General features: G+C 37.3%; 1 protein-coding gene across 1 annotated transcript in view; it reads left to right on the top strand.

Annotated features, from left to right (window-relative positions):
* The first annotated feature begins 3,525 nt into the window (after positions 1-3,525).
* LOC107583787 (copine-2-like) overlaps positions 3,526-20,992 on the top strand; it is a 25,420-nt gene continuing 7,953 nt past the window's right edge. Inside the window, exons 1-13 of the mRNA XM_016270104.1 lie at positions 3,526-3,724; positions 4,995-5,174; positions 5,356-5,430; positions 5,517-5,588; positions 5,678-5,761; positions 5,897-5,986; positions 6,341-6,439; positions 7,377-7,460; positions 7,911-7,970; positions 10,451-10,584; positions 10,685-10,739; positions 11,713-11,764; positions 11,845-11,978. Of these exons, the coding sequence (XP_016125590.1) occupies positions 3,551-3,724; positions 4,995-5,174; positions 5,356-5,430; positions 5,517-5,588; positions 5,678-5,761; positions 5,897-5,986; positions 6,341-6,439; positions 7,377-7,460; positions 7,911-7,970; positions 10,451-10,584; positions 10,685-10,739; positions 11,713-11,764; positions 11,845-11,978 (1,293 nt within the window). The 5' untranslated portion in view covers positions 3,526-3,550. The remainder of the gene's footprint in view (positions 3,725-4,994; positions 5,175-5,355; positions 5,431-5,516; positions 5,589-5,677; positions 5,762-5,896; positions 5,987-6,340; positions 6,440-7,376; positions 7,461-7,910; positions 7,971-10,450; positions 10,585-10,684; positions 10,740-11,712; positions 11,765-11,844; positions 11,979-20,992) is intronic.

Below are 20,992 nucleotides of genomic sequence, written 5' to 3'. Positions count from 1 at the left end.
TGTGTGAAACTTACTGCATTTACTTACCTGAACAAGACAAGAGTTGAAATATTGAATGCCATGTTGTCCCTCATAATATAATATAATATAACAGAACGTTTGTGCAGTTTTTCATGGTACAACAATGAAATATGGATGCAGATTTTTACGACTATGTTCTTTACAATTTTGCTTTAGCAAAGCTTTATTTTAAATGGTTAATAAAATCCTAACAGTTTACTCCATATTTGATTACAGCCCTACTCTTGTTTTCCACTCTTTAATGTCTAGCTGTGTGCTATCTGGCACTGAACCTTGGAGATAAGTAATGAAGTGTTGAGTTGATGATCACTTCGGTTAAGTCATCTCGGATATATGTTGCCATTTTGACCTCAAATGGGCGGGATAAGACACTGAATGATTTTATGGACATTATTCCCAGACAACAATGATTAAACTAGGAAGCAAGGTTAGGTGAAGGATTACTCATTTGTGGAGTGTTTTTTGACATTGCATGAATTGCACATGTGTTATCTGGGTGTGCGCTTGCTTGAGTGAGATTTAAGCGCTCAATGTTGAGACTGTATCCCGTTTTCCATGACGTCACAGTGGAACATGTCATTATTCTGGGAATGGTTACCAACACCGCTGCACTATATAATGCTAATTTAAATACAGAGTTCATTAAGAATCCGAGCAACCCTTGAGGTTACAAAGATGCCATTTTGGGATGGAAACTCAGGTCAGTTTATGTCTCATTTCCTAACTGTCTTAAGTCGCTTGGGTATATTTTTAGCAATAGGCAAAAAAAACTTATAGGTTCAAAATTATAGGTTCTTCTTTTATGCCAAAAATCATTAGGATATTAAGTAAAGATCATGTTCCATGAAAATATTTAGTAAATTTCCTACCGTAAATATATCAAAACTTAATTTTTGATTAGTAATATGCATTGCAAAGAACTTCATTTGGACAAGTTTAAATGGGTCATATGATGTTGCTAAAAATAACATTATTTTGTGTATTTGGTGTAATGAAATGTGTTTATGCGGTTTAAGGTTAAAAAAACACATTATTTTCCACATACTGTACATTATTGTTTCTCCTCTATGCCCCGCCTTTCTGAAAATTGTCGATTTTTACAAAGCTCATCGGTCTGAAAAAGCGAGGTGTGCTGTGATTGGCCAGCTATCCAGTGCGTTGTGATTGGCCGAATACCTCAAGCGTGTGACGGAAATGTTACGCCCCTCACCATACTGTGATGATACCCTGTCAGGCCGGAGCGATGATTAAAAAACATGAAAACCCATTATAAACAAGGCATTCGCTGTATCCAGTGGGGATATAATTATGGATTATAATGACTACAGTGAGCAGAGGCCGGGGGCTATGGTGAGGAATGGCCGGAGGGTTAGAGTGAGCAGAGGCGGCGGGCTTGAGAGCAGCGCGGCCGGCGATTTCAATGAAGGAGCATCCGGAAGGACATGTGACGACTCCAGGCTGGACTCCGCTTCGTCCACGGTGAAAGCCGATTCGGCGATCCACAGTGCAAAGTTGAAGTATTTCCTCAGCAACCAGCACGGATCAGCTCCAGGCATGACGAAGCGATATCGTCCTCTTTTGGACGAACAAACAAAGTAGTTTCGCTTTCACAACGAATCACACAGCACCTTCATGATATGGCTGCGGCAACAACAATACTACAGCGAGAATAAAAGTTACGCCTTCTTTCTTTGCGTGAACATTTGGGCGGCGTTATGCAAATCTTCCCACATAGGTTGATATGTGGGGGCGTGTTAGAACGAGCCGTTTTAGGTAGGTGTGGCTGACTCTTAACTTTTATAAAGAATATCTCTTTGGATTTGAGACTTTAGGCTTTGCAACTTTACAGATCTTCTTTATGGACCAAGAGCTTGTAACACTCCAAAGAGAAAGGAAAAATTGAAATCGTATCATATGACCCCTTTAAAGGCAATTTTCTCAGTATTTTGAATTTTTCTCACCCTCAGATTCCAGATTTTCAAATAGTTTTATCTCGGCCAAATATTGTCCTATCCTAACAAACATACATCAATGGAAAGTATGTTTATTCGGCTTTCAGATGATGTATAAATCTAAATTTTAAAAAATTAACACTTATGACTGGTTTTGTGGTCCAGGGTCACATATAGTGTAACAAGTTTGTCCAAAATGTTTTTTTTTGGCCCTTATTTTCTCAAAATCAAACTTTGTTTGTAAACTGAATTCTGTAGGGTTTAAAAGCTGAGATATGAGTCTAAATTAAAAAAAAAACACATTCATTAATTCTTCTGTCAAAATTTCTGTATTATTTAAGTTTAAATCACAATTTGTACAGTACTTTTAGAGTTTTATGGCTTTGTGATGTCAAAGTGACAAAGTAAAAATTAATATAACTTTACAGAGAAAAGGTTAGCAAGCAATTTGTCACACTAAAATCATGCGTGGAACAGTATTTTAATGTTTATGAATTTGCCCCATTTACTTCCATTATACAGTAAGTAACTCACTGTAACCCAGATAGTTTTTTTTATGTTGACAAGTTGACATCAGTACCACTGGAAATGATGCACAGTTCTTAAATTGATTGACTCCGATTGACTTCCTCTAGTTAACACGATAAGTTGTAATGCTAACGTTGATGTACTAGTCTGTGATTCTATGTAACGTGATTGTGAAGTCATTTTCTATCATGCTTTGTCTATGGTGGTCACAGCCTAATTGTGGTTTGTGACATTAACACAGAAAGAGACCGTGGTACATCAGTATCTAAGCAACAAGAGCCCTCACTGTATTCCTCATGTCCTGGTGTGACGCTCGTGTTCTGTGTGCACGTGTCTGCGGGCACTGATGTGTGTGGAAATCATAGGGTGTTTTCATGTTTAGTGTTTTTGAGGAGTTGTTTGCCAGGGGACCATGAACCCAAGCATCGCAGTCCCAGACAAGTTATTTTTGTGAGAAAAGGTCAAACAATTACGTGTAGTTCATTTCTTTACAATGTTGTTATATGTTGGTAATTTAGAGGCCTTAGAAATGTGCGTATCAAATATGATACAGTAGGTTTTATAGGGTTAATATTGCTGGGATATTGCTGTCTAAAAGAATTAGACATTAAGATATACAGTGGGGTCCAAGCGTCTGAGACCACTGGTGGAAATGCTTCAATTTTGCATTCAAATTATAGTAGCATAATAACAGTTTGAGTGAAAATTTAATTTGAAAATTGTTCAACCTTGCGGGAAGACCAGACCTTTTATTTAAAAAAAAAACAATTTACATGCTCATAAATGTGCTTATTTGAGTGTCATAGAAATAGTGCAGAATCTCAATATAATATCATTAAATTAATAATATTTAATTAAAGTAAAATATTAAAATATGAATAATTTTATGTCATAGTATGTCTTTGTTTTAAAATGTTCTGTTTATTTCAGGTTTAAATTAGATTCTGTTTTTACTGAATGAATGACACGTCGCGATGAGTATATAAGAAGTTATACTGAGAAGAGTTTTGTTGCCCACAGGGTGTGGGAGAGGAGGTACTCCCATCTCCATGGCCTATACTCTGGCCTCAGGCCCCGACGCGGGTCCTGCCATTGGGCCCCAGCACTGCATCACAAAGGTAGAGCTCTCTGTCTGTGGCTCCAACCTGCTGGACCGTGACGTGGCATCCAAGTCTGACCCCTTCTGTGTTCTTTTCCATGATGTGGATGGCAACTGGGTGGAGGTAAGAAGTGATAAAAAGTGTTCACTTTCCACTTTACCTTCACAGATTAGTGGAGTTATTGTGGATAACATAGGTTAACCTTTAATAAAATCTGACGCTAGTTAGGGATAGATTGGAGAAACCAGACTGACATGTAAATATGAAAGAAAAGAAGATGGAATTGGGCAGAGATCTCTTTGGGGATAGCTGGCAATAGCTGGCATGTAGGAAGCAAAGGTTTTAATCTCTTTTTACGCTGAATAAAAATTAACCGAGGATCAAAATAGGTTGCAGTGCGAGCACATGTGTGTCTGTAGAGTCTCTACGGGACTGTGCCCTCAGCGGTCCAATCATCACAGGCCAGTGCTGCTGGTCAGTAGGGCAAGCTGGCACATGAAATCACTCTTCCACAGCACACTGTAACCATGGAAACACCAAGGGACAAACAAAGGAATGTGTTTGTAGTATAAAAATGCATGGTTAAATGCATCTTAGAACATGATGTGTTTAGGAATTAAGAATGCTAATATTAAATGAATAGATTTACATACAGATAAATAATAAACAAAGATTCTGCCTAAGCTCTCTTTCATGTTCTCATGATCTATACACCATTAATGATGGGTAGTGATTGTGCATAAAAATAGTCTCATTGTCATTACTGTAATAATTGATAATATATTAAATCTAGTTTTTTTTGTATAGAAAGATTATACCGTTACTACAATATACTACAACATACTGTTGTGCTGCCTTTAATGTTTGATACCTTGAGGTTATGTATTTTTTTTAATAATTTTATTACACTAATATTTTGTTACTTTAAATGAAAAAACAAACAAAAACCATTACAAATGATTACAAAATAATTACCAAAAATTTCAATTAGAACTTTTTAAATTAAATAGTATTATGATGCCAAAAGAAATAATTATATTCCTAAAAAATGCGTCATTATTTTTTATGAATATATATATATATATATCTATTTTGAAAATAGTGTTACAATGCCAAACAAATCATTTTATTCCTAAAAAATATATTTTATTTATTTACTTTTCGATTTTAGGATGAGATCTTACCTGAGAATATTGGTAAATTAATCGGCCAGCCTAATATATTGGGCTATCATTAACTTTAAGCATTTTGGTTTACAGTTTATTTGCAAAACTTAAATCCACATCTTTGTTTTACACTACTGAAAGAGTAGTGTAATACAAGTTCATGTAGTTGCACCATAAGTGGTGTAAATCCTGATAATCACATGTCCTCTGCTTTGATCTCATTTCAGCTGGCTCGAACAGAGACTGCTGTGAATAACCTGAATCCAGTATTCGGTGTGAAATTCCAAGTAGATTACCACTTTGAGGAGGTCCAGAAGCTCAAGTTTGCCATGTTTGATGAGGACAAATGCAGCACCCAGCTTTACGAACACGACTTTCTGGGCGAGTTCACCTGCACACTGGGAGTGGTACGGTAGCACTTTCATATTTTACCTGCTTCCAGATCAATCTGTTATATGCTGTTTCACATCACTGTAATTAGATAATCTTAAGTAATTAACGTAAGCTTTTATGATCTTAGTAAGGATAAATTAGCTCTCTGTATCGCCTCTGCTTGTGCATTTTATCGGGCCATCTGTTCTGTTTTAGATTGTGTCAAATAAGAAGCTACATAGACCACTGATTCTGGCTAATGGCAAGCCAGCAGGGAAGGGGGCTATCACAGTAAGACGGCACATAATACACTATAACAGACATATGCATTAATGGAGTCTGTACTAGAGCATCATGAAATGCTCCGTTTGGTCTAGATAACAGCCCAGGAGTTATCAGACAACAGAATAATCACCCTAACCATGTGTGGGAGGAAGCTGGATAAAAAGGTGAGTTAAGAGGTTGTGAAAACCATTCAAGCACTTTAAAAAGCGCTCAGTGATAGAGGATGATGTTTTTGTTTGTGGCTGTTTTTCAGGACTTTTTCGGTAAATCAGATCCTTATTTAGAATTCCACAAACAAGGGGATGATGGGAAATGGATGATGGTTCACAGAACAGAGGTTTCTTATATTCTCATTTATAAACACTTTTGTTCTTATAGTTTTATCATTTGTTAAGCTTGTGTTTCAGGCTGTATTCATCTATTTAATGAAGGCAAGGAAGAGAATAATAACCATTTGTGTGTGTGACTTCAGGTCATTAAGAACACTTTGGATCCTGTATGGAAGCCTTTCACAGTGCCTCTAATCTCACTTTGTAATGGAGATGTGGACAGAAACATCAAGGTGTGCATTTATATTTGTCTTTGGCAGAAATCATGCATTTTCACTAGCATTCAAAGTAAGGTTTTTAATAAAGATATGAATACTTTATTGAACAAGAAAGCATTTTTGTTAGCTATACATGTATATTTGATCCAGATTCAAACTCTTTCATGCTAAACAAAAACTGTATCATTATTTTATCCCATCTTACACCTATTCAAATAACTACTAAGCAGTTATGTGTTTGATCTTTCTTTTGCTCATATCTTATCTCGTCCTGATGACCCAGAATGAATTCTACAAATTTTATCAGCATCAGTTTCCTTTAACATGTTCATACGTGTCACAACTCGCAGTAAATGTGTGATGTCACAGGTGCTGTGCTATGATTACGACAACGACGGAGGCCATGACTTCATCGGCGAGTTTCAGACCACCGTTAACAAGATAAGCGAAGCACAGAACGGAGTGGAGGTGGGCTTGCCTTCAATTAACACGGAAGAGTTTCATTATTTCCAGAATGTAGAAACTAAATGCGTGAAGTAAAGCTTGGCTCACACTAATGCCTGCCACTTTTGCGCCAGAATACTATGCGAGTACTAGCTATGCCTCATTATCTGGCATAATGAAGCTGAGAATTAGTGAGTGAGAGAGGGAGAGACAGAGAGAGAAGGAGAAAAGAGGTGGGAGGGAGAAACAGAGAGAGTAACTGGCTCTTTTGAGATGCAAATCGCTCTTATTTTACCGCTACCTTGTTTACCAGAACAAGCACTGTATGTCGCCAGTCACACTTAGGCAGAACATGTGTAAATGTTCTCCTGGAGAAAGAGTTTAGTGTACCAATAAACACCCTTTCACTCCTTTCAGGTACTGACATTCTTTTGCACAGCCTTAGCTAGGAGATATGATGTATTTTGTGCCATGTTGTAAACTAATCGAGCTCCCGCAGTGATTGTCACCCCTCTGTGTTCACATTTCACTTGAATGCTCACACTAGAATTCACAGATGATGCTGATACTTGTATTATCTTTTCAGAATAGACAATGTGGCAGTATGGTAGCTTTTATACAAAAATATCTGTCTCAACCTTGAAATTGCTTAAGAGAGACCTTAAAATAATGTTATCATTGATTCAAATAAAGAATGTTGATTAGTCAGCAGATTTATTATATTAGCAGAATTACAGCTACTAATATCAAGAGACCAGGATATATAATATGAATAACTCACAGCAAAGGAAAATGCAGGTATTCAAGCTTGCTGGAATAAAATGAATTATATTATTATTCATAAATAATCATATTTTACAGTGTTAATTTAAAATATTTTTCTATTTTTTTTAAATAGAATTATTTTTATAAAAATAGAATAAATTAAAGTGGACAATAACACAGTGCTCTCTGTTCACAGGTTGAGTTTGAATGCATTAATCCGAAAAAACAGAAGAAAAAGAGCTACAAAAACTCTGGGGTCATAATAGTGAAGTCATGCAAGGTAAGGAAAGAAAAAAAGGAAAGAAAATGATGACATTCGCTGTTCACAGGCAGCAAAAATGCAGCATTAAATACATTCTGCTTGCACATTAAAGCACTTTCCATGTTTCAGCTTATTTAATTACATTTATATTACGAATTTAAGGCATTTAATTGTGACTTCGCTGCAAGGACAGATTAGGTTAATAGTGCTAAATCCCCTTTAAATAACATGTTTTAATATCGGCACAAAACACCTGTCACTCTTGCACCGTCACCATTTAATCACCTCTACTGATGGATTCAGGCATCAAAACGGAACATGACTCAGTTATTCTCCCTAAATCTCCTTTTGAACTCACATTAACAACCATTTTACAACCTTTAGCTTGAGGGAATGTGAAAGGGTGGTGACGTGATCTGTATACTGTATGTGAATATAAAACATTTTGCTGTGTCGTTTCTTTGTTAGATTACGAGAGACTATTCCTTCCTGGACTACATTCTGGGTGGCTGTCAGCTCATGTTTACTGTGAGTATGATAACGTCACTGCTGGAATTGAACGTCTGTTTTTTTTGTTTTTTTTGTCAGTGATTTGAGGGGAGGGGGGTTCATGCATGCAAAATGCAAAAACATAATTTGTATGCAGATGATATTTAAAATATACTCTGCCACTGAGAAAAATTTTAGCTGAAAACCACAATGGCAGAATGCAATAAAGACGATTTGAATGGTGGATTCATTCGATGTTTTACATTACTGAATTTTGCACGAATGATTGTTAAAGTCAAATTGGTTGAATCCAGTAGTCTAAAAGCTTTCTTTCCATATGCTGTCCAGTTGAGCAGGCTCTATATATGGTTCCTTTATGTGACTCAATTGCCTTCACCAGTGTGATTGGTAAGAAATGATAAAGAAAGTGAGTGAAATTCACAGGTTGCTATAGTTACAGTGTGCTGCAGTGTAGAGGTCCATGTCTCTCATTTGAAACTAAAGACAGAGAGAGACACAGGGATGTAAAAAAGAGAGAGGGAGAGAAAGCAAGAGAAGCTGTGTGAGCCTCTGAACAAAGGAAAGTGATTCTGATATCTTGTTTGCATGACGCCACCTTATGATGCATGCATGTTGGTTGCCCTGCAGATTATGATAAGCCATCACATACCGATTTCACCAATGCACTTTTTCTGTATAGATTTTTTTTTTAATATATATTTTCCTATAATCTGTTAAAGGATTAATTCATCCAAAAAGAAAATTTTATTCACTCTGATTTTGTTCTAAACCTGTTTGATATTCTATCTTTTGCAAAAAAAAAAAAAAAGGAGAAATTTTAAAGACCGTTGCCCATGCTCTTTTCCATTCAGTTACAATAAACAGGGACTGGTCATTTTAAGCTTCAAAAAGGAAGTCAAGGAATCATAAAAGTATCCTAAAAGTGGTCCATATAACCATGACTCTCTTCTGAAGCCATAAGAGGTTTCTTAGTTCACTCATCCTTCCAGTGAGTTGTTAACTGCTTTGACCAGATAATTCATTCAAGTCATTGATCAGTTTGATTCATGAATTAATCATTCTGAATCATTCAGGTTTTATTAACTGATTTACTAAAAAAAAAGATTCAAAAGAATGGTTCGTTCATGAATCTGACATCACTACTTCTCTTGTCAATGCACCAATAAGACCATGTGAGAGCGACTAAATGATGTTTGAATTTTTGGGGTGAACTGTCCCTTTAAGCTTGACAGCTGTTAAAAGACACTGGAAACATCTGTCTCCAATTTCTTCAGCATGTGGTTCCAGCATAGATTCATGGTTAAGGTAATTTACTTTCACTTTCCTGCTTTCATTCCATCATTCTTAGAAGATCAAGTGTGCTGGTAGTTCTTCTTCTTCTAGTATCTTCTTCAGTGCTGCAGCTGTGATCTCAGTTCTCTGTCCTCGTGCATCTTCAGTGCAGCTGTTTACCAAATGCTCACAGCATCTTTATAAAGTCAGTCGAGCACAGGGTACAGCAGTGGGCAAACAGATTCATGAATGCAGCATTCAGAAGAGATGTCAACGTAGTAAAGGACATTGCAAAATTCTGGAGAGGAGAATTGTGCAAGGTCTGTTGGTTATTTTATTTCATTTTGAGGTAGAAACCTAAATTTTTGTCTTCCGTTGTGCCATCTCATTTTAAGCTGTACTTCTTAAAGAAGCAGTTCACCTAAAAATGTAAAATCATTCATTTATGGTGCCATGGTGAAGGAGAAAGCAAAATATCTCCTTTTTTGTTCAACAGAAAAATGAATGTTATATGAGTTTGAAAGGAGGCTGAGTAAACGATGACAGAATTTTAATTTATAGCTGAACCCTTTCTTTAATTCAGTGTGAAGGGTGTATTGTACATTCCACGACTGCATATTTATCTACTGCAAGACAGATAGTCTCGTAAAGAAACAGTTGTAACAACCACACCAGAGAAAATATAGTAGACATCACTTCCGTTTATATTCATGCGCTAAACTTCACAGCTCGGTCACCCGTAGGCCATGACAGGCAATGTGAGGACGACTACAATAAAGGGCACCCTCATTCTGTCACCTCCTATTCCCCTCGTCCTATCATTTCCACCCTCTTCCTTTTCCTTTGCACCAACAATCTGTTTTCAGCCTCGGGGGGGTAGTGATCATCCAGTGTTTAGGTGTGCTATAGCGAGTGTGGTGAAGGTTAGACACAGGGTCCCCCTGCATTGGTAAACATGTTTTGTTGTAAGCATGTAGTTGGAGAACATGTCTCCTGGATCTTGACTGCCATAGGACAGAACTATCAGATCTCAGCTTGAGCAGATTTGACAGTTCAGCCTCCCTGGGTGTTAACATCGCCTTTAGCTATGAGCTTTGATGCCCCACTAACTGAGGAAAAAGCTTATGAAATGCATTGTACTAACAGCTGCTTGTATTTTTTATTTTTTTACACCAGTCCAATTGGCATGCATTAGCGTATTACATTGCGAATGTGTGTTTCTCTAGGTTGGCATCGATTTCACAGCGTCCAATGGCAACCCCAGGGAGCCGTCGTCTCTGCATTATATCAACCCAATGGGCAGCAATGAATATCTGTCCGCCATCTGGGCTGTAGGCCAGATCATCCAAGACTATGACACGTATGTAACAGTGTTTTTAATAAAAAAAACACAATTTAAAGGTCTACATATGGGCACAAAAGCAATGTCTGGTAAAATCACACTTACTCCATGTCCACAGGGACAAAATGTTTCCTGCACTTGGATTTGGGGCTCAACTCTCACCTGACTGGAAGGTGAGGAAAAAGTGTCCATAACTGTGTCTGCATTTATATCTACGTAAAATTTATTTTTGTATGTTTATTTCTGAGCATCTCATACTAGTTGTCCTTTGAAATAATCAAATGGAATTGTATGCGAAAGGCTGCTAAAGCTTTTGGAAGTGCGAAATGGAAACGAGAATTTGAAGTACAAGACAGAAAAGAGGCAGATAAAGAAAATGAATAATACTCATCCCAATGATTATACAACTGTCATCCCATCTGCGTTGCCATGGCACTGGAGTGAATACAAGGAAGTCTGAGGGGGGGATTTCACAAGGAAAGAATTGCATCCGCCGATAGCGCCGTTTCTTTGCATGCATTGCGTTTCTTTTAGCACTTATCTATGCCACTTGTTATGCCCAGTTATGGTGTTCTTCTCTATCATTTGATGAATAACTGCTGCCATGATCAATATAAATTGTACGCAAACATCATAAATTATATCTGCACAACATGAAACATAGCACTTGTGGAGTTTTGTGAATAAGGCGTCTTTGTGCTGTAAGTAATGAGTGACTTATATATGAAATATACACTACCATTCAATAGTTTGGGGTCAGGATGATTTTTTAAAGAAGTTAATACTTTTATTTAGCAAGGATGCATTAAATGGAGCAAAAGTGACCATGAAAACATTAATGATGTCACAAAGGATTTCTTTTTTAAATAAACCTATAAATCAAAGTAACCTGGAAAAAAATGTGTCACAGTTTCTACAAGAAATTAAACTGCACAGCTGTTTTCAACATTGATGATAATAAATATTTATTGGGCACCAAACCAGACCCCAAACTTTTGAACAGTAGTATGTGTCATAAATATACTAAATGTCACAATCTCCAGCTGGTGATTGTGACATTAAATATGTATTCACCCTGTTTTTGTTGTTGTTTGTTTTTTTAGCTACTGATGTGTTATTGTTCTTTTTTTATTCTTTATATTCCAGGTATCCCATGAGTTTGCAATCAACTTTAACCCCACCAACCCTTTCTGCTCAGGTGAGGATCACAAACATTTTCTATAGTAGCCACAGATAAAGTTAAGTTAGTATCTATGATGGTGTTTTATGTGCATGCAGGTGTGGAAGGGATCGTTCAAGCTTATTCCAACTGCCTGCCACACATCCGCTTCTATGGACCAACCAACTTCGCCCCCATCATCAACCATGTGGCCCGCTTCGCTACCCAGGCCCTCCAACAGGACACTGCTGCAGTAAGTGCCTGAACATTCAAGAGGATCATGGGTTTTCTTGAGGAAATTTAGGAAGGAAGTCTAGTTGGTTAATGTAGTCTTATGCTAGGAACAATCGAATGCTTTGGATAGTAAGCCAAACCCGTTTCGGAAGTACATTTAGCTTGTTCGGATTGTATGATGCTTGTACACTGATACATTTATGGATTTAGCAGATAACTCTCCAAAACGCTTGCCATCTGTTGGCCATGGCAATCTCACATGTGAAGCTAAAGCACTTTGGAAGTCCCTCTGGATGAGAGCATCTGCTAAATGTTTTAAAAGCAAAGGCAAATGACTCTCATGCATTTTGCCTCCCGTCACTATTTAGCCGTTTTTAACAGTTAGTGGCCACTCATTAAATGGATGGAAAGGCTCGTCCTCAAATTACAGACTGATGTGTGTGTGTCTCAGCATGATACCGGACAGCAAGTCTCCATTTAAAAGCCTTATTATTCTTATTACATCCCATTACTTTTGTCAACTTGGTCTGTAAGACTATGAGGAAAGACTGGAGTGGATCCACACCCAATTTACACACATCTCTCCGCTGAGAGAGGAACAGTATTACTCTGTGTTCCCATCAGACGTTGAGTGGAAACTGTAAAAGCTCCTTGGTTTCCTAGATAAGTGCAACGTTTGAGCGAGGCACAGACCAGGGCTCACTCTCTTCCATGATAGCACACTGTGTCTGTGTTTCATCAGGCAGGGTGTTGCTGCAGCTTTCCACTTGTGAAGTTTAGCTCACTCTGTTAACTTCCTGTGAGCATGTGCAAAATTTGCTTTTAAAAAAACTTTCACTCTCAGCTGTGGCTCTGTAAGTGCCTCTTGGCTGTAGCTGATTCTAAGATAGCAATTTTGAATGAATTGCTAACTTAATCAACTGTAGACTGATTTCTTTCTTTGATTTCTTCTTTGTGAAATGTTTTAAATTAACATACTTTCCATCACTTTATTTGTAGCACAGACAACTTTCACTATTAAAATGACTGTTTGCTTCATTGTATTCAAGAAGTACATACAATAATAAAAAATCTATCACTTCACCTTAAGTCATTCCAAAATTAAGACTTCCTTATGTGAAGCACAAAAGGAGAAGTTAAGCTGAATGTTCTGGCAGTTTTTTCCATACAGTGAAATAAAGGGGGTGGTGAATGTCAAGTTCAAAACATGCATCATAGAAATACCATAAAAATAATCTATATAACTTATGTGCTATCATTTTTGATGCCATAGTAGCTTTGTGGGAGGAACATAAATTTAGAAACGCTAACCTTCCATCTCAGCACTCAAATCTCACATGTTTTGTTACTGACATGCGAGTCAGATGGACTTTATGGTATGTTTTATGAACTTTCAGGAGTTTGGCAGCCTCTGGTCATCTTGCACTTTCATTGAAACACTGTTCAAAAGTTTGGAATCAGATTGATCAAAAATGACTGTAAAGACATTTATAATGTCACAAAAGATTTTATTTCCAATAAATGCTGTTCTTTTGAACTTTCTATTCATCAAATAATCCTGAAAAAAATTATCACAGTCTCCACAACTGTTTCAGCATTGATAATAATAAGAAATGTTTCTTGAGCATCAAATCAGCATATTAGAATGATTTCAGAAGGATCATGTGACACTAAAGACTGGAGTAATGATACTGAAAATTCAACTGTCATCACTGGAATAAATTGCGTTTTATGATGCATTAAATAAGAAAATAGTTATTTTAAATTGTAATAATATTTTCACAATATTACTGTTTTTATGGCATTTTTGACCAAATAAATGCAGCCTTGGTGAACATAAGTGACTTCTTCCAAAAAATCTAACAAAAAATTTAAAATAAATAAAAATCAGCCCCAAACTTTTGAACAGTGTTAAAAAGTGGTCAGGTTGTACAAAAGAAAACAACTGAGAAAATAATGACAGAATATTAAATTTTGAGTGAACTAGAACTATTGATTTCCGCATGAATAATTTCCAATAGGGAGTTAGATCATGGTGCCATCTTTAGATGACATATTTGTCTGCATTTGTATGCACAGAGAGGCTGTATATATGAAGATGGAAGAGAAGTCAGTTATCAGTTTTGCTGGTGTTGTGTGAGTAGGATGGGTGTGTCTGTGTGGTTGTTTGCTTTTGTAATAGACAACAGGACTGACCCTGGCTCAGCAGAGCCTAATTGCTCCATAAGCCACTCATAAAATGTGCCTCCGGTTGTTAGTTCAAAGTCTGCTGAGGGGCTTTGAACAGCACAGTGCGCACAATTTCTCCTGCTCTTATTATCAGCCCAGTGGAAAACAACCATTAAAATCCCTTTTCAATTATAGCTATTTATAGAAGTTGATTCAGCGAACAAATGTGCTCTCTTTTCCCCCAGTTGTTCTTGGGTTTTAATGACTAATGAGGCTGCGCCCTCAGGTCTGTTCTGTGTACAGGCCAGCAGCAAGGCCAGCTTCAGAGAAGGATAACGGAGCGACGCTTTTTTGTTGTTGCGAGGGAACAAGGCTACATAGAATGCCAGTGCAGTCATCAAACCGACGACTGGCAATACACAGTTTGATTAGAAATTTTTTTACACTGAATTTAAATCTTTAAATATGTTGAATTGAATAAAATAAAAAGCATTAAAAGCCATTAAATGGATTTTGCGCAAATTAAGGCCTTAATTGACATTAAAAGTCAATACATTTTATTCCTACAGGCATAAAAGTTTTCAGATGGTTCTGAAGAAAAATAATATTACATAATTAATATTAAATAATATTAGTTTATTTTGAATATAGCTTTCATGATAATAACATTTTAATTTGCTGTCGCAAAATATGTACATTGGGGTTGTGGCTAGAAGGGATACAGCAAAAACCAGAAGAATAACCTAACAATAAATTTAATTTTCTGCCTATTAGATTGTGTTTTATTATCATCTACACCTACCCCAACTCTAAACCTACCCCTTACAATAAAGCAAAAATAGTAATTATTGTTGTACAGTGTGAGAAAAATTACGCTATATTGATGTGCCCAAGCCCCGTAGTTTTTGCTGTATCCCTTCTAGTCTTAACCATACATAGGTGTGATGCAAACGCAGAACCAGTTTGGTAATTGCTTCTGGCCGGTGCGAAATTGCCATAACACCGGATGTTTGGACAGCCGCGGGCTGGGACATGGAGGAGTAAAATTTAGAGCAGAGAATGTCAATTTCGTAAAGTCGGAAAGAAATTGGAAAGTGCAATTGCGCAGTTTCGGCGAGAATAATTTTGATTTTATTACATTGTGTAAATGACGATTGCTGATGAATAATGTATTGACAGTAACAAGGTCGCGCCAGGTGAGGGAGCACAACAGCACAGACATAACTAAATGTAATGTCGTGGCCTAATGGTTAGAGAGTCAGACTCGTAACCCAAAGGTTGCGAGTTCGAATCTTTGGTCCGGCAGGAATTGTAGGTGGGGGGAGTGAATGTACAGCACTCTCTTCCACCTTCAATACCACGACTGAGGTGCCCTTGAGCACCGAACCCATAAATGGGTTCAATCAACATAAATGGCTGCCCACTGCTCCGGGTGTGTGTTCACTGCTGTGTGTGTGCACTTAGGATGGGTTAAATGCAGTGCACTAATTCCTAGTATGGGTAACCATACTTGGCCACACGTCACTTTCACTTTGTCACAAAGAAACTCATAAAACGTACTGTGATAAGTTTTGATGCGAGATGATAAGAATTTTTACATTTATAATATGATAGGGTGACCATATTTTAGTTTTCCAGTAGTGGTGGGTTTAGTGGGTGTGGGGTGTGGTTGGTTGGTGGTTAAAGTAATACCGAAAGCTTCCAAAGTAGCTCAATCTTAAATGTGACCCTGGACCACAAAACCAGTCTTAAGTCGCTGGGGTATATTTGTAGCAATAGCCAAAAAAACATTGCATGGGTCAAAATTATTGATTTTTCTTTTATGCCAAAAATCATTTTTATATTTTGTAAATGTCCTACTGTAAATATATTAAAACGTAATTTTTAATTAGTAATATGCATTGCTAAGAACTTCATTTGGACAACTCAATATTTTGATTTTTTAGCACCTTCAGATTCCAGATATTCAAGTAGTTGTATCTCAGCCAAATATTGTCCTATCCTAACAAACCACACATCAATGGAAAGCTTATTTATTCAACTAGATGATGTATAAATCTCAATTTCGAAAAATTGACCCTTATGACTGGTTTTGTGGTCCAAGGCCACAAATATCAAAACTCAAATCATGTCATTTCCATACCTAATATACATATTTTACAGTCACTGTTATGCATATAACATTGTTATCATAAATACAGCTAAAAAGCTTCCTACCAGTGGCCGTCCTTCACAGAACTTAACATCTAGCACAGTTTTATCATAGGTATCACCTTTATCATAGGTAGAATGCAAAATGTTTCAATACACGCATTTCAGTCAAATATAATTTATGCAACATTTCAAACCTTTAACCCACGGGGAAAAATCAAGCCATGGCAACAGTTTAAAAGTAGCCCAATTCCATTGGAAAACAAAATGCGGACTTGACAACCCTGCATCCAACACGAGCTGCAGGAGTCAGATTTGACTGATCACGGGTTGAGAGAAGAGATGGCTGACAGACAATGCTGGAGGATTTGCTGCTCAACAGATCCTGAGCTCATTGACATATCTGATCTTTCTTTACACAGACTGCGTGATCGCGAAATTGAAAGTGAAAGTGAACAGCGAGCGCTCATTCAAAAGAGATTACATTCTCCGCATATGGATAGCGTCCCCCTGATGCATGAAAATTATATGCAATATTAGACTGTTTGCGGGACTAGCCACAGTCCTCGCAGGGCTCTAATACAAAAACGCACACTATGAATGGCGACTGTAGAAAGCAAAAGCCGAATCCCGGACATTTTAGGCGATTTAGAAATCCCAGCCGGACGCATTTTTTAAGGTCCAAAAAGAGAACATGTCTGGGAAAAAGAGGACGTATGGTCACCCTATAATATGATATAGCACAGTTACTCAACATGAGACATCCAAGAGAGTGCTGTTTCTCGATATCAGCACGATTGCAGATTTGACATTGATTTTATTAATCCAATAAACGAGTAGTTAAAATCAAGTGACTTACATTTTTTAATAGAATACTTTTTAAAATTGTTTAAAAAGATCACAGCAGAACAGTCATGCATCTCTGAGCAACACAGCAGTGTTTCATAACTGAATGATTTAGCGTTTTTAATTAATCGTTCGAGTCCTCGATTCCGTGATCCATTCATTGCTTCATTCTTGAATGAATGTACATCTGAATGAATCGGTTGAACTAATGACTCAAATACTCACTCATGAAAACAGTCACTTGCTGCCACCTACTGGCGGTTTAGACCCCAATCAGACAGAACGCGTTTTTCAGGTTTGAAAATGCGAGGCGCACCCAAGCGGGTCTCTGGAAACCACTTAAACTGCAATTCATCAACTGGCAGCTAGAAACTGGCTGCAAAAGGGGGTCAATCCCATAGACCCCCCATGTTAAAATGGCCAAATTTACAACAGAAAAAAATATGTTTATGTTATATTAAGCTTTAAAGTTCTGTATAATTAAGGGTGCGGCCACTTGAGTGACAGGTAGATTGCCGCTGCTGTCACCACCGTCGAGCTAGGTGGGCGTGGTTTCAGCAACCAGCTCCACCCACACCCACTTTGGGTTTCAAAGATGCTCTTCAGAAACCTACACACGACGTCAATGTTTTTATACAGTCTATGGGCGCACCACACTGCCTTTTTTTTATTTACTTTTTTTTATTTAGAAAAGAGCAGTGCCGTTTTTATGTTGCTAGGCAACCACCGAATCAGCTGTCCTGTCAGTCTAATCAAGGATTATAGCAGGAGCGCTCTAAAATCTTTGGTTTGCTGTTAAGTAAACTGTCATATTAGCAGAAACTTAAAGAATACAGCTCAAGGTAACCCGCGACAGCCACCACAAGTTTCTCCTCCATCATTGCAGTCTCTGGACGTTCCAAGCAACTGTAAACTTCCTTCACCACAACAGAAGGCCTGCCTCTCCATTCATTCGATTGGACAATGGAAAAAAAAGGTGAATGACGATGGGTGCTTTTCTGCTTACAGTTCTTTTTTTCTCAACTTCAGGCGCTGATATTATTTTTCTCATTTGAGCTTGGGGTGAATTAAGACCTGGACATGTTTTTTTGGAATTCACCCAAAATGTGTTTTTATAATGAATTACATTTGACTGTGCATCTTGCACAACTCCTTAAAATAACTGAAAGTAAAACAATGAAAGGCAATTAATACATCATTTACATAGCTCAATCTGTCCTGGTACTCATTAAAAACATCATGTCAATCAAAACTATTGTGAAAAAGTGCAGGCAGTTCCTCTGGTGGTGGATTATGAGCCGAGCCCAGTGCTGCACTCACACTTCATAACCAAAGACGCCTGGCCTGAGAGGAAAACTTAATAGTTAGTTATTATTTAACCTCCTTCAGGAGAGCCTAGAGCGCTTTTTATCCCTAATTGCACCCTGTCACCTCTAAAAGATAAAAATGGGTAGTGAAGAGAGATAGAGAAGAATAGAGCCTTAATGCAGGAGGAGGAATATAGTGCTGCGAGCTTGTAGTTTCTCTTAAAGCAAGAAGGGGTTTTGTGAACTCAAGTGTACCATGGTCATTATTTGTTTCCACTACAACTGAATGGCCGAGAGGTCACGGGGGATATTTTATACTTATTTATACAGACCATTTGAAGCTGAAGAAGAAAGGTTTTCCGATGAAGAAATGTCGTTTCATAACAGCTGCATTATGGGTGTGTAAATTTAGTACTAGAACACTTGACAAGGTAATCAATCAGTTTAATTTATCTGTAAATATTCAGTTTAGCGACGATTGTATCTCTGCTCTGGATAATGAGACGCTAATGAGCCTGTTTGTTAGCGCATCAAAAGCCCAGACATCAGAGGCCACTGCAGGGAAGAAGAGGTCGCTGTCATACACAGTCCACTGTTAGTGACCCTGGGCAGATACCGTAAGAAACCCAGCAGCTAGCAGATACTAACTGCATTTAAGCCTGTCCAAACAGTGTCCGTGTAAAGGTTAGGCAATCCAGATGAATTAAGGGTTGTATCTTGTGGGTTTTCGGTTTGTTATATGTTGGTTACTTGGATGGTAAGTGATAAGACTTCGTTATGTGCTGTGTGTGTATATTTAGGAAGGTTAACACTGGCTACAGGAAGTGTTGCCCACAGTGTCTCAGCAATACAGTATGGCGGTTAGGGCAGGGGGCACAGCCTCGTTCCTTGTTCCGTTATGCATGACTGTACTGTTCATTTGGTCATAATACACCTAAGGGAAGAGGGCATGGCCTTGGATTCCTTCTATTTCTGTTTCAGATAAATGTCCACTGTTAATGTTGCCTTCTTGATAACAATTTTCAGAAATCGCCACCATGATGCTAGTGTGCTCTGGGTCATTGCTATATTGCTGTATGGTTGCTAAGATGTTCTGGGTGGTTGCTAGGGCATTGATATGCAGTTGCTAGGGTGTTCTTGGTGTTTACTGGCCTAAGTCAAAAGAATTTCTGATATTCTGATCTCTAGATATGACTTGGGTACCCCCGTATTATACACTACCATTCAAAAGATTAGTTCAGTATGATTTTTTTTTTTATTGGGATTAATACTTTTATTCAAAGACCCATTAAATTGTTAAACAGTGACAGTGAAAAATCTATTGCAGATAAATGCTGTTCTTTTGAACTTTCTATTCAAAGAATTAAGTTTGTACTGTGATCAGTTTGTACGAAAATATTAAGCAGCACAAATGTTTTTAAAATTGATAAGTTGTTCAAATCAGGATATTATGTTTTAAAATTTTTAAAATGTTATGTTATAATGTTTTTTGAAGGATCATGTGACACTGAAGACTGGAGTAATGGCTGCTGAAAATTCAGCTCAATTCAAATTCAATTCCTTTTTATAATTATTAAAATAGAAAACATTTATTATCCTCGTTCCTTGTTCCGTTATGCATGACTGTACTGTTCATTTGGTCATAATACACCTAAGGGAAGAGGGCATGGCCTTGGATTCCTTCTATTTCTGTTTCAGATAAATGTCCACTGTTAATGTTGCCTTCTTGATAACAATTTTCAGAAATCGCCACCATGCTGTTCTTTTGAACTTTCTATTCAAAGAATTAAGTTTGTACTGTGATCAGTTTGTACGAAAATATTAAGCAGCACAAATGTTTTTAAAATTGATAAGTTGTTCAAATCAGGATATTATGTTTTAAAATTTTTAAAATGTTATGTTATTATGTTTTTTGAAGGATCATGTGACACTGAAGACTGGAGTAATGGCTGCTGAAAATTCAGCTCAATTCAAATTCAATTCCTTTTTATAATTATTAAAATAGAAAACATTTATTATAAATTGTAAAAACATTTCATAATATTACTGATATTTACGGTGGCCGAGAAGTGCAGAACAAATAAAAACAATTCTGAAAACAAAATAACAAATTACAAACGCAAATGCAAGTCTAAAAAACAAAATAACAATTCAGAAAGCACAACAACAATTCAGAAAACATTATAACAAGTCAGAAAACAACGACAAATCCAAAAACAAAATAACAAGTCAGAAAACACAACGACAAATCAGACAAACCGGAAAAGGTAGATATAGTTTGAGACAGCGCCATTGGTTTGGGATTACTCACCGCTGACTGGACGAGACATCTGTCAATCAACGTATACAGGAAGAACCAGCCGAAGAACAGCAGAGTCGTGGTAGAAAGTTCGGAGATGGTATTAAAGTAGCTCAGTTTAAATGTATTTTATGAATTGCCGTTGCTATGGAATGAAAAATACGGGGTGTCTATTTACATTTAGTTAAAAGTGGCTGTGAGTTATCTGCTCCAGTGGTGCAGATGGATAAGCACTTGCCCTTGGCTTTTTGACGCGATCGA

The sequence above is a fragment of the Sinocyclocheilus grahami genome, unplaced genomic scaffold (assembly GCF_001515645.1).
Source record: "Sinocyclocheilus grahami isolate Dianchi unplaced genomic scaffold, SAMN03320097.WGS_v1.1 scaffold55.1, whole genome shotgun sequence".
Taxonomy (NCBI): domain Eukaryota; kingdom Metazoa; phylum Chordata; class Actinopteri; order Cypriniformes; family Cyprinidae; genus Sinocyclocheilus; species Sinocyclocheilus grahami.
Note: the sequence above shows the minus strand (reverse complement) of the source record. Positions and strands in the feature narration are given on the sequence as shown.